Source organism: Hemicordylus capensis, chromosome 3 (genome assembly GCF_027244095.1).
Source record: "Hemicordylus capensis ecotype Gifberg chromosome 3, rHemCap1.1.pri, whole genome shotgun sequence".
In the NCBI taxonomy this organism is placed as follows: domain Eukaryota; kingdom Metazoa; phylum Chordata; class Lepidosauria; order Squamata; family Cordylidae; genus Hemicordylus; species Hemicordylus capensis.
The window spans coordinates 333,808,609-333,822,371 of record NC_069659.1 but is presented as its reverse complement, the minus strand read 5'-3'; the positions used below and the strand labels follow the sequence as shown (position 1 = coordinate 333,822,371).

At 44.3% G+C, this 13,763-nt stretch overlaps 1 protein-coding gene across 6 annotated transcripts in view; it reads left to right on the top strand.

Moving 5' to 3' along the window:
• Nucleotides 1-13,763, top strand: part of WDR49 (WD repeat domain 49) — a 176,858-nt gene that overhangs the window by 129,349 nt on the left and 33,746 nt on the right. For 5 of the 6 annotated variants that reach the window (XR_008320131.1, XM_053312038.1, XM_053312036.1 and 2 more), the window contains one exon: nt 519-665. Coding sequence is in view for 4 of the 6 variants with exons in the window: in XM_053312038.1 (XP_053168013.1) it covers nt 519-665 (147 nt within the window). In the remaining 2 variants the exon portion in view is untranslated. Of the gene's footprint in view, nt 1-518; nt 666-1,543; nt 1,841-13,763 lie in introns of all 6 variants that reach the window. The other variant, XR_008320132.1, reaches the window with a different exon arrangement.

Here is a 13,763-nt window from a genome sequence, read left to right as displayed (position 1 = left end):
CCTCACAGAATGCCATTCCAGCCAGGCGTGGCTTTTTGAGAGGGGCTACTGGAAGGAAAGTAGCAGCAAGAGACATATTGGAAGGGAAAAGTGGAAAATCCCTTGGGCATGCATGGTAAACCATTGGATCGCAGCCCAGGAATGGATGTCTGGAGCAAAGAAGAGAATTTCTTTGATGCTAGACCTGAGGGGAAAGAATCCCACTTGTTTTATGTAAATGATAAGTTTCCCTAGATTTGCTTAGAAAAAAAAAATCCTTTTAATTGACATTAAGGCCGCCCCACCCCCACCCCCACTTTTAAATGTTGATAACTGTGAACTTTCCTTGGCTACACACAGTAAAAACTGTCAGTGTCTCCCTGAATATCTTTCTGTGTTTATCCAGTTCTCAAACTATTTCTCAACTATGCATGTGGAATAGTATGATTAGGCACGAAAAATTAACTTTGCTTCAATTGCAGTTGTGCTGATAGGTGAAATGATTTTCTGCATTTGCAATAATCCTCTGGTTTGAAAAGTTGTATTTAGGTCATTAAATATTGAAGCCCTGAAGGAGACGACAGAAATGAACAAGCTCAACTTTCTGCTGCACCCTGACAAATACTTTGGGGAAAAGTTGGCGGAGAAGAGTTCTGAAGATTTAAAGCCGCCGACCCTTTCAGCGAGTAAGTAGACCTTCATTATATTCTCATTACTCTAGCTCTTGTGAGGGAGCGAGGCAAAAATAAAGGTCACAAGCTTATCTCTCTTAAAAGGATGTAAAGGTAATAAGAATGGCAAAGAATTTATTGCTTAGCTGCCAGCAGGCCTCTGAGGAAGCAGAAGACTAGAATATAGGAAGTATGTGATCTAAAACTGTAAACAAAGTTTGCTGTGCTAAATCTGTGGTATGTTGATCAAAGGATTAATTCAGTTGCTGTTACAGTGGATGCTGTGTTCTAGTTGTATACAGATTTTGCTGACCTTCGCCTATGAGTGATGAAGTTGGTTTGTATGTATTTTTATTTTATTGATTAAAGCATTTATATCCTGCCTTTCTTTCAGAGATACTCAAGGCAGCCTACAGGACAAAATTAAAAAGTAATCCATTCAAAAATATCAATATATGGTTATATTTTATATTAATATAGAAACAGCTTCAAGTACATTGTCAAATCTTTATTGGAGCCATTGACCAGTATACATATAGGTTGTTCTTTTTTTAAAGCCGCATAGTAAATACAGCCGCCTGAGAAATGTAACATTTTCCCGAAATACCTTTCCTTTAGGGGTGAACTACAATTGCCTGGCATGATTTAGAGGCTAAAATACAAAATTTGGCTACGTTATTAAAAATATTCTCATCTTTATCTGCTAAAAGAAACCAAATGTAAAATTTGTCAGGTCGATCTGGAAGATCCTCTATCATGGGTGAAATTAGTTTATGGCCCAAGTCGTAATAAAAAGCAGAGTACAGTAGAACATGTGATGATTCAATCTGTCCTGATCCACATGGGAAGAAACATTGCTGAACAGGGTTATTTTTGTATCTACCCTCTAATAGGGCTGACCGGAGGGCATTCTACCCTCTAATAGGGCCGACTGGAGACAAGGCCCACTGACATCTGGGCACCATCAATGTACCCAAATGAGGTGCCGGCTGAAAGTTGGGAATCTGCCTAAAGGCCTGCAGGCTTTAGGCACCTTACTTAAATTGCTTTGGAATTCTGTGTCCAAAATTTGTTGTTTAAAGGTTTCCTTGGCCCTCTCAAAGCCCAGAGATACCAAAAGATCTGATGAAAAACCACATAGAGATAATTTTCTCATGACAGTCTTCACCCATTTCAAGTGAAAAGTATCAGTAAGTATTAAAGGAACTAATCTTGTTGTTAAGAAGTTCCGCTTTGGCCAATAAATGATCATGGCCATCCAGATTTTGGTTTCAACCCAAATCATTCCAGCTTCCAGTCTCAGTGCTGCATTAGAGACACATCTTGAAGTAAGGGAAAATGCTCTTAAAAAGCCAGGTTGGGCTTTTGAGCTCAGAATTAGGATAAGGGCCTAATGGGCTCTGTAAAGTAACTGAACCTGTGGCTTAGCTGTAAATAACTTAATGGCCACTGAGAGAAAGCGTCCTCTATCTTAGAATGGCTGCAGCAGCACTTCTTTGGGCCGAAGACGTTCCATGATCGGCCAGAGCCTTCTTTTCCCCTGAAGCCTGGAAAACCACACCTAAGTACTTAAAACAATTAACTTGCTCAATAGAGTGGCTGTTTATACTCCATTTAAACATCTTTCATCTGTTGGCAAAGACCATGACTTTCATTTTTTGGTTCTTCAGTGCAGTGTTGGGCCAGGGTCTTAAGAGTTGTCTTGAGACTGATCTGCATTTGTGATAAAATTGCGGCATCATCTGCATATAGTAGAATTGGCAAGTGCTTATTTGCCAACTTGGGGGCATGAAGATCTAAACCCTGCAGCCGTTTAATTATGTTCTTATAACTGTTCCTGTGTACACCATTGTACACTCATTGTACGAGTGTTGAACACAACGCGTGAATGGCCTCATGTTCTTGAGGCTTGAGGGAGCCCGAGAGACATACAGTACATATACCTTTCAGAAGGTATAGATGGGGAAGGGCGATAACACAAAAAAATCACTCCTCCCTCCCTTGTGTGAAAGAAAATGCCCTTCTACCAGCATTTCTAGATGTTGGCCAACCAGTCTCAGCATTTTGTATATGTGCACAGGCTGTGGATTCAAGAGTTCATCAGGACTATTATGAATATGGATTTCTTAAGGAGGTGGAAGATGAGGAGATTGTTACTTCATCTGAACAGTGTCCAGGCAAGCTTTAGGAACATAGGAAGCTGCCTTGTACGAGGTCAGACCACTGGTCCATCTAACTCAGTTGTCTAGACTAGCTGGCAGTGGCTCCTCCAAGGTTTCAGGCAGGAGTCTTTCCCAGCCCTAACTGGAGATGCCAGGGATTGAATGTAGGACCTTCTGAATGCAAAGCAGATGCTCTTCCACTGAGCTATGGCCCCATCCTCCAACTGAGTTCTCCCCAACTGAACTTGGCCTCACAATGCTTTAATGAAACTCCATTGCACTTCACATAGTGACAGCATTATGTCACATTGCCATATGAAGCTGTGAAGAGGCCCAAGCATCATATAGTGATGCTAGTCAATGACATCAGTGACTAGCACACTCAAGTGGAGCTTTCTCACCAGAGGCTTTCCCAGACAGCAGGTTTACTGCGAGGCTTTACTGTGAATTCGAAGTTGCCCAAAAAAACCGGCGCAAAAAGTGGATTCTTTTATCCTGGATATAAACTGGGTGGCACTCTAATGCACAGTGAAAACCCCAAATTGTGAGTGCTCCCTGACAGCTCGCAGGGACCACAGGGTAAATTGATTGATTGATTGATTGATTTGATTTGATTTGATTTCTATACTGCCCTTCCAAAAATGACTCAGGGTGGTTTACACAGAGAAATAATAAATAAATAAGATGGATGGCCAATATGTAAATACACACATAAATGTGGCTGATATGTGAACACACACCTCCATTCTGGAGGAGATGCGAACTAAAAGCCCGGTTTGAAAAATTTCCAGGGGACTTGGAAGTGTTTTTAAAGTGTGAGAGCTCAAGGCGGTCATGGCATAATGAATGTTGCAGAACCATGCAGCAAGTAGCAGTCCTTTCCCCCCAACGTATTTCTGAAAGTAATCAAATCATCAATTCCCCACCGGTGTGTGTGTGTGTGTGTGTGTGTGTGTGTGTGTGTGTGTTTCCTTCTTCTTTATATATCTACTCAGTCAGATGATCCTGAGTTGTGTTGGGGACTTCCTGGTAGCCACCATATGCAACAGGGGAGGAAAGGTAGCTGGGCAGGTGGCTGTCTCAAGCAGATCAGCAGTGAGATTGTGGGCACAGCAGCAGGGCAGGTATATTCCTCTTTCCCTGCTGCTGCTCCCCACCCTCCCATCCCCATGGTAGCTGAGCTAGTCAGCCAGCCCCGATGATCGAAGAGGGAGGAGGCGGGAGAGGATGTCAGCCACTTAGGGCAGCTGATGTGCTCCCTCCTCCGTTTTCAAGCTGAGGAAAGAGAAAGGGACCAAAGACTGGGGAGAGGAGGACAAATCAATGCTCTCCAAAACTCACGGCTAAGCTGGAACACCAGATTGTTTCACCTCAGAGCAGCTTTTGGGAATGGGAAAAATAACACTGATCTTTAGAAAGGTGGAGGGGATGTAGAGCAGACTGTTTCTGTATCTGTTCAATACAGAGAAATCTCTGCTTCTGTATTGTTCTTCTCCCTCGTAGGCCCTTTGCCATTAGAGACACACCTTTTAAAATTATTTGGAGGCTTTTAAAAATCATCTGTATTTGAGGCCTACACTGCTTCCCTCCCATCAGCAATCAACTCAGAAATGGCTGGGGTCTATGCAGCAGCCATTTAATGAGCTGCAATCTTATGTTCACTTGTGTAGGAGTGTGTTGTTTTCCCCCAGTCACCAAAGCCTGCCCTACAATTTGTTCATTGTTACCCTAACCCTACCTTGATCCTTTCCTCTGTGCAAAAATGACTGCCATTTTACCCTAATTGTTTGGGGGCTGGGATAAAGAAAGGGGCCAGGGTTAACAAAAAGAAAGCCGTTAAGTGAAACAGTAACCTGTTTTTCATCTCGGGGGATGGGGTGGGGGTGGGGGTGGGGGATAGACATTGCCAAAAACCATTATGAGCATTCATCCCCTGACATGGTATCAGTGGCCAAAATGTGTGCGCCTGGTTCAAGGACTCTTAGGACTCTTCAGCCTCTCCTCTGAACCTCAAATGACACAAACACGATCTCTCCACACACAGTTGCTTTCTGAGTCTGACTTCAGCTCAGCTGGGCTCCTCCTTCCACAGCTAAGCTCTGCTCTGATCCCAGCTATGGCAAGCAAGGCTCTGCAATCTGCAGAGAGTCCCTTGCCTAGAGAAAAGTGACTGCATATCTCCTTTATCCATCATTCAATCATCCTTGACTGCAACGGATGTCTTTTTTCTTCTTCTTAATTATCCTTGTGGAAGCTCAGCCCACCCGGCAAATCTTTAGTGGGGGCTCTAGCCATGTGCTTCTGAGGCTTATGCTTGTCTCTGTTAGTGACTAACCTGTTAACAATACTTAGGTGTCAGGGATCTTGCTCTGTACAATAGTGTTAACACCTTTTAACCTGAACAATCCAGCCATTCACCACATCAGAATGGCAAGAGCAGTGGGGCATCAAAGGTCTTGTAGCAGCTTCCTTCTTTTGTTAAAGCAGGGCACTGCCTCAGGGCTCTAGGGAAAGAAAAGGCTCTATGTCACTGTAACCTTTCCTTCCTAGAAATTGAATCTTTTCCCCTTTGTACTCAAATATCTAAATTTGTGCTCAAATATCTTTGTGCCAAGGGAAATTTCCCCCCATCTGGCATCCAAGTAACATGAGGCTGATGGTGAGGTAGATTGTAGCAGCCTGATAGAAGGTGTAAGTGCTGAATACATCATCTGTGATTCATCATCCATACGCAGTTCATTCCTGCCCTTTAGGATTTTGTTCCTCGTAAGACATATGGACAAATTCCATTCATAACAGTTCTGCTTATTATGGACAAAGCTTTTACAATGTGAACAGTCCATAACAACTATGAACAGGTGACAACTCTAAGTAATAGATCTGGGCCAGAACAGCAGTAGGCAGTATCCGAATTCAGACGTAACTCAAAATTGGAGGTCCCTTCACCTCCGGTTTCTGTAGCCATACACCCAGATGTGGGTAACCATAATTAAGTGGGGAAAGGACCCGTGGTTTTCCTCAGCGAACTCCAATATGAACCTTTGGTTCAGAGTGGAGTTTTGTCACATTGAACTCTTGTTGTGCGGTGCCAACATTACATCTGAACACTGGCACTTCAGTTTCACCCCTCTGAAACCAGAGTTGAGGAAGGAAGCTTCTTCCTCACTCTGGCTCCTATTGGCTATGCAGGCTGTCCTTCATGAAAGAAGGAGTCTGCACAGCAACGTCCCCTCCTCTCTGCAGTCAGTGAGACTGCAAAGAGGTAGTTCTCAATTTTGTCCAAATGCGGACGGGGAGTGGGGTGGTGGTGGTGGAATGGTATCATGGGTCCATTGGACCCATGGTTCCATGTTATGTCCAAAGGTGACCAGTGTAAGGCACACAGACCAAAACCAGGCTGTGTATGGCACACAGGCCAAATCCAACCTGCCTCGGACCAAACTAGCTGAGATATGGAAGACCTGTGACTGGATTTCATATCTCTTTGCCTTTCTTTTTAAAAAACGTATCTGGGGGAATTGAAGCCATGGCCCTAGGGGAGGGGGGTTAACTCTTTACACCACAGTTTCCTGGATAGAAATCCTACCCCCAGCTGCTGCTTCCCCATTAGGCAAAACTTGCAGAAATCTGTAGGTTTTCTGTAATGGGGCCAAGAGCAGGCTTTGGGTGTGTGATTTATATTGGGAGAAAAGCATGTAGGAAAGGGTTAAATCCTGCCCCCACCCAATGCTATGGTCCTAATCCAATCTGCCCTTCTCCCATAGCTGCTTTTAAAATAATGTACAGACAGGAGATCCAGTCACAGGCAGACTTCCTGAATAATAATGTGGGCGTGCAACAGGAGGGCTGACACAACTTTTCCAGTCTCCTTGCATGGGCACTGTTGTGTGACAGCCTTTAGAATCCAGAGCATTCCCCATGCTCTGAAAGGGCTTTGCAAGGTTGGAAATATGTTGCTGACTGTGGGGAGCACTCCAGACTCTAAGGCCTCTTGCACAATAATGCACTTGCAAGGGGACTGAGGGAGTTGTGTGATGGCTCCCATCATGCTCCTCAGTCTCTTGAAGCATGCCCACTTCATTAGTTCAGATATCGGCCACAGTTCTCAATGTCCCATCTAGTTTGGACCTAAATCTTTTCCCTTGGAAAGGCTTTCCTCATCCTTGGTCCTCTCCCTCCAGGTAAGTAAATGCAAGGCAACTGCATGGAGCTAGACAGAAAGGGGGAAATCTTTGCTAGGCCAAGTAGCTCCTGCTAGCATTATGTTACCTTCTTCTGGGCTAGGAGATCTTAGGGCCCTGACAACATTCACTAGTGTCTCCAAGTGGAATACACCACTTCAACTCTTTTTAAATTCTTTGTGGAGGAACTGCTCCACTGTGCTCCATGCATGACGGATCCCACCTGTGTGACACCACGTGTGGAGGAACTATTACTGGTTCTACCAGCCCAGTGATGTCTATATTTTACCAATGCCACCTAGTAGACTTTTCTTTTATATGGCTGTGTCTACCAAAACAGCCCTTACATCTTTGCAGTAACAGAAAACAACACAAAACTCAGTAGAGTGGAAAGGCTTGTAGGCATGGAGACAATCCAACAACAGCTTCTAATTTTTAAATGCAACAATAAAGTTTTACTTTGGAAACACATTAGTCAATGCAAAACATTAGCTTTTTGGTTTCGTTGTACAGCAGAATCGTTAGAAAACAAAACAGTTACCATTAGAGCATAGATGAATAAATAAAAGGGTTGGCAAAAATGCATCTAATTAAACTATCTAAACTGGTTCCTAGCTTTTCCTTTTAACAGTCCTTTTCATATTATCTCAGCCTCTGCAGCAATTTGGCTTGTTCCAGGTGCATTTTCAGGTCCTGGTCACCTTCACAGACTTGGGGTTCAGTCTAGCCTGGTTCTTCAGTGATTTCAGCCCTTACCAGAGAGTCAGCCCTTACCAGAGAGTCTCCACTCTCTGTAAAGTGATTTCAGTTATTGCTACAGTCACAGCACTGACTCTCCCAGTCTGTGCTAGCAATTCTTCAGCTGGACTCAGCTCCTTCAGCTTTCTTGACTTCAAACAACTCTGACTTCTGATCTGCAACTGCACTGCTGCTCCTCCTCCTCTCCTCCTCCTCCTCCTCCTTCTGACTCTGATCGGGGCAGAGCCAACATTGGGTGAAAGGGTTCAAAGAACCCAGGCTGCCCACTAATGAGGGGCCGCGAGTGAGGTCCCAGACATGCCCCCTCATCTGACATCAGATGCGGAGAAACAACAACATCATTGTTTCAAACGGAGCCGTGCAGGGCCAAAATCAGCTGTGCTGTGCTGCGCTACCGGAGCGACTCTCCCTAACTGGGCAGGGAGAGCCGCTCCTAGTCTCGCTGCCGATTGGTCCCACTGCATTGCCAGCATGACCAGAATGGCACCGATGTCTCCATGGTGGTAGAGCCGCCATTTTAGATGGGGAGCAGAGCAGGTGCCTCGGAGTAAGGGACGAGCCCTGGGAGCAAGCAGGGGGATGCGATAGCAGCCGCAAGGTGGACAGGTACTGGGCGACTTTGCATGCAGGCTGCGGGGCTACTGAAGGGTAGTGGAGTGTTGTCGCAATCTGCGTCTTGGAAACGGAATTGGAGCTGGTGAGGACCGGAGGCGCTGTGAGTACAGGGGCTGCGCCAGGCGCCTCTCTTGTGCCTGAGTCTGCGGGGGATCCTTTGCACGGTCTGCCCCAGGGAACCCCCTGTGGTTGAGGGGGCTGCTGTGTAGTCGCCCGGGTTTAGTCCGGGGCTGTTCCCCATTCCAGGCGTCCTCTGCGGTCCTCCCCTAGTTTGAGCGAATCTGTGAAAGCACGCACTTTGCAGCCCCTTAACTGTTTATTGATGGTAGGGCCGATCGATCTGGGAAACCAAGCCCCCGCGTCTGGCGTCAGATGTGGGAGTGTGGCTAGCTGGGCTGCATCTGACGTCAGATGTGGGGGGCCAGGCCAGAGGCCGCAGCAGCCGCACACGGGCTGCCACCAGCCTCGCTACACCACTGACTCTGATTCAAAAACTTGACTCTGTATCTGTGCTAAAAGCAACCCCCCTTTATATACAATTTTTATTTAACAGTTTTAAACAATCCCAGTACAACTCAAAGTTCCCTCCATTTTTAAAAACATAATCAACAGAATTTAAACCCCCTTCCCTCCTAAATCAAACCGGTGCATTGCATCATCTTTAATTGAAACTTGCTTCACAAAAGCCATGAACATTTGACCCTGTCAGCTCTCTTTACACAGAGACTAGTAAGCATTTTTGTTCATAAATCCTATTTATAGAAAGAAAGAAGTTTGGAAATATTAATGCGCTTTTCCATACAAGGGCTAATTTACAAAACCAAGAGGTCTAGGCCTTGTTCCTCCACAACCTTATACAAGACCGTGCCACAAAATAAAATTAAATATACCATCATACTATCATATTAATTCTGCACAGGCAAAGTAAATACGATTGTACTTTCTTTAACCACAGGCCATAGCAATACTGAGAAACAAAGACAGATAATTCCATAAAGTAAATACAATAAAGCTACGAACAACTAATGTTTACGCAGCGGGAAGCCCACTTAACAAAACTCAGAATTAACATTTCATTTTGGTCACCATGTCACAACTGAGTTATATTAGCTGTTGCAAACTGAGATCTAATTTTAGATGCAATCAAATCAGTACAAAGAAGGCTAATACGTAAGTAATTTTCTTGCCCCTGCCACTAAGCAAATATTCATTTTTTAAAAATCATTAATGGTCAAAAAGATTATCTTGCCCAGTATAGTGGATAGCAAGTCATTCTCATTTAGTACAGAGCACGCCTAGACTGCTTGTGACCCACTAGACCAGGGTTTCTCAACATGTGGGTCCCCAGATGTTATTGGACGTCAACTCCCATAATCCCTAGCCCCAGTGGCCTTTGGTTGGGAATTATGGGAGTTGAAGTCCAATTACATCTGGGGACCTACACGTTGAGAAACCCTGCACTAGACCAAACCAAGTCCACCAGCTTTGTATAGTGGCCCATCAAGGGCTCAGAAAGCCCTCCTGTTTTTGTTACCTGGCATGCCACAGCAGATGACTGGTGGCCTGTTCCCAGCTGGGGGTGGGGGAGTGATGGTCATAAGTTGGTAGACATGATCTAGAACATATTAGCCCAACCAGAAACTTTGAGAGATTGGAATCTGAGAACCTGCATACTACTGCCCCATGTAGCAGCCAGCCAAACTATAGCAGCATTGCCAGATATGGAGGTCTCAGGTCCTAGACTGACCCTGCCCAGCAAGGGGCTTCACTGGCTCTTTTCAGGACAAGAAAGCTTATAAAGTCTTCTGGTCTGGGCTCAGTCTTTGCTTGAGTTTTAAGGTCTGCTTGGATTTGGGTTTCTGTTCTTGGTTCAGGTTTGCTGCTTGGCTTTGACTCTTGGCTTCATGTCTTATTCATGGCTTGTCTCCTGATCCTAATTCCTGGTTTGCTTGGCTTTGCCCCTTGGTTTGGTGCTGATTCCCAGCTCACTCCCTGATCTCTGTTCCCTTGTGCCTTGTTCTCTTCTGGGCCCTCTCAGTCTTGACATCAGGCTTTGACCTAGTGGCTGCCCATGACCCGGTGCTGATGCAAACTGTAGTGATAGTAAGGCTTAAGGGGAGGACTTAGGCCTCACTTCGAACAACTCGTGGGAGGGTGAGCCTTTCCTAGTAAGGTAAAAAGCGTGGGAAATTCAAAACCAAAGAACTCGACTTTTGGAATACTGTGTACAGTTCTGGTCACCTTATCTTAAGAAGGACATTGGAGAACAGGAAAAGGTGCAGAAGAGGGCAACCAAGATGATCAGGGGCTTGCAGGCAAGGCTACAGCATCTGGGGCTTTTTAGTAGGGAAAAGAGGTGACTATGGGGAGACATTATAGAGGTGTATAAAATTATGCATGGAACAGTGAGAGTGGACAAAGATACATTTTACTCCTTCTCTCACAACACTATAACCAGAGTTCATTCCATGAAACTGAAGGCCAGGAAATTTAGGACCAAGAAAAGGAAGTGCTTTTTCACAGAACACATAATTAATCTATGGAATTCTCTGCCATGGGATGTGGTGATCGCCACTAGCTTGGATGGCTTTAAAAGGTGCTCAGATAAGTTCATGGAGGGACAGGTCTATCAATGGCTACTAGTCTGGTAATTATAGGTCTCCTCCAGCCTCAGAGGCAAAATGCCTCTAAATGCCGGTTGCAGGGGAGCAACAGCAGGAGAGAGGGCATGCACATACCTCTTGCCTGTGAGCTTCTCAAAAGCATATGGTGGGCCACTGTGTGGAGGAGAGCTGGTCTTGTGGTAGCAAGCATGACTTGTCCCCCTAGCTAAGCAGGGTCTGCCCTGGTTACATATGAATGGGAGACTTGATGTGTGAGCACTGTAAGATATTCCCCTCGGGATGAAGCGGCTCTGGGAAGAGCAGAAGGTTTCAAGTTCCCTCCCTGGCTTCTCCAAGATAGGGCTGAGAGAGATTCCTGCCTGCAACCTTGGAGAAGCCGCTGCCAGTCTGTGAAGACAATACTGAGCTAGATAGACCAATGGTCTGACTCAGTATATGGCAGCTTCCTATGTTCCTAACAGGATGCTGAACTAGATAGGCATTGGGCCTGATCCAGCAGGGGCTGTTCTTATGTTCTTTAATAGCAACTTGGAGGTGATGATTTAGATCTGGAGAATGGCATGAAGGGAAAGAGTTAATCCCTCCACCCCAGTTTTGCCCATTGCTGTTTTCCAGTCACAGATCTCCTGCTGTCTCATCTGGTTTAGCCCTTAGATATGTAGGCCTCTGTTGGGAAATGCAGCAAGTCCTGCTTAAATAGTCTCTGCTTCAGGTCTAGCATCTCTCAGACTAAGGAACCATCAAATGCACATGTTTACAAATGGGTAAAATAACACAAACATTTAGTTTTTATTGCACTGTTGGACTGGACTGGGCACCCTTATTTTTTTCCATACTGGGAACAGGATAGGTTGCCTTTATGGCTGCAGAATCTTGACCAAAAGCTTTCTCAGATCATTCAAAGGCCATCACTGTATATCAAACTGGTGTTGCAGACGGGCTATTTTCATATCTGAGTATCAGCACTTCTGATTTGAGATGTGTTTTGGGGAGGTGGGGGCTTGCTTCTTTGAGCAAGATAACAAGAAGCAACCAAGAATTAGATGGAAAGCCCCCTGAGAAACAAAAAGAGAATTAAATGTAAGTTTATATCGATGATTCAGCATAGCGCAATGACAGCCCCACGTGATTCCAAAAAGCAATTAAAAAAATTAAAATATAATCCTTTTTGAGGCCAGATCAATTCCCAAAGAGCTTTTATGCCAGGTACATGATCTCTGTTGGCCAAATGCTCATTTTCTTTGCAGTTGTTTATCTTGCCAGACTGTTGGACCTCTCCCTTTTCCTCAGGAGCTTTAGATATAAAATGCTGTTATATTAAATGTCTATGAAACACTCCAGAATTTTCTCATTAATTGTTCTGAAACTCCTCTGTTTTAGAGATTGGATGAGGCAGAAGCTTTCCTTTTAACTCTTTCACAAGGAGTCTGCAAAAGTTTAAACTTCAGCGGGCTCTTTTTTGGCAGGAGGGTGATTAAGCCTGCATAGTAAGAAAACAGTAAAACTCAGTACTGAAAATGCTTGATATAGATATGTTTGTCTTATATATTTTATAAATTTGTTATTATATATTTTATATAATATATATTTTATATATTTGTTATTATATATTTTATATTTCTCTGTGTGAACTGCCCTGAGCCATTTTTGGAAGGGTGGTATAGAAATCAAATAAGTAAGTAAGTAAGTAAATAAATAAATACTTACCATGTATTTTGTGTCTTTGCCCCTTGAATTTGTGGGTGGGTGAATTCCACACTGTAGGCTAGCCTCACAGGAGCCAAATGTCTTTCCTGCAGTGACCGTATGACTACTTAAGGTCAACCACTGAGCATTGTCTCCCTAGTCTAAGTCCATTACACCAGGGGTTCCCAGCAGGGGTTACTAGTACCCCTAGGGGTGCTTGAAGGGCTCCTAGGGGTACTTAAAGCTCTCCTGCCTCCCTAAGCTGCAGCCATGCTATTGATTCCCCATCTGAGGACTGCCAGCTTGAAGCCAACACATCCCCAGCCATGTGTCTGCTGCAGAAGGAGAGAGAGGAGAGTGAGGACCCTCTTTCTCCTCTGCTCCTGATTGGCTGGCTATGTGCTGAAGCTCAGTGGACCCCTCCCCTCAGCCTGACTGACAGGCTTCAGAAAATTTCAGTAGGTGTACTCTTGAGTAACTTAGTCTGGATGAAAGCCAGTGATTGGAGCAGCCTGCTCATAACTGGAACATTTAAATTTGTGTACATGTACTCTGTCTCTGGGATACCCAAGCTGAAAGTTTGTGATGGAATTTGCGGGGGGGTACCCTTGTTTAAAAAGGCTGAGAACCCACAGACTATGTGGTTTCCTCTGGGCTCACACATTTAATAAGAAGATTGAAGCAGCCACCTTGGTGAAGTTAAGCAGGTGTGAGTCTGGGTCACTGTTTGGATGGGAGAATACCTGGCAATGATGCCTTGAATTTCCTCATGGAAGAAAGACATGAAATTAATAAAAAGATAATGATGGGCAGTTTGCTGATTGGAAATAATGTCCCCTTAAGGTTGGTAAAGAACTAACGAAATGCTTGTCAGATTATGATTTTACTGCTACTGCGGATAGTTTTAAATACAATTGAATGTAATTTTAATTGTTGTTGATTTTTATTGTTAATGTTTTTATTGTTTATTTAATGAATACTCACACACAACACATAGAGACATTTTATTAAGAATGGAAATATGGGATATAAATATTTAAAATATATAAATAGTAGGGACAGCTTTCATATTGCAAGACTCCCTGA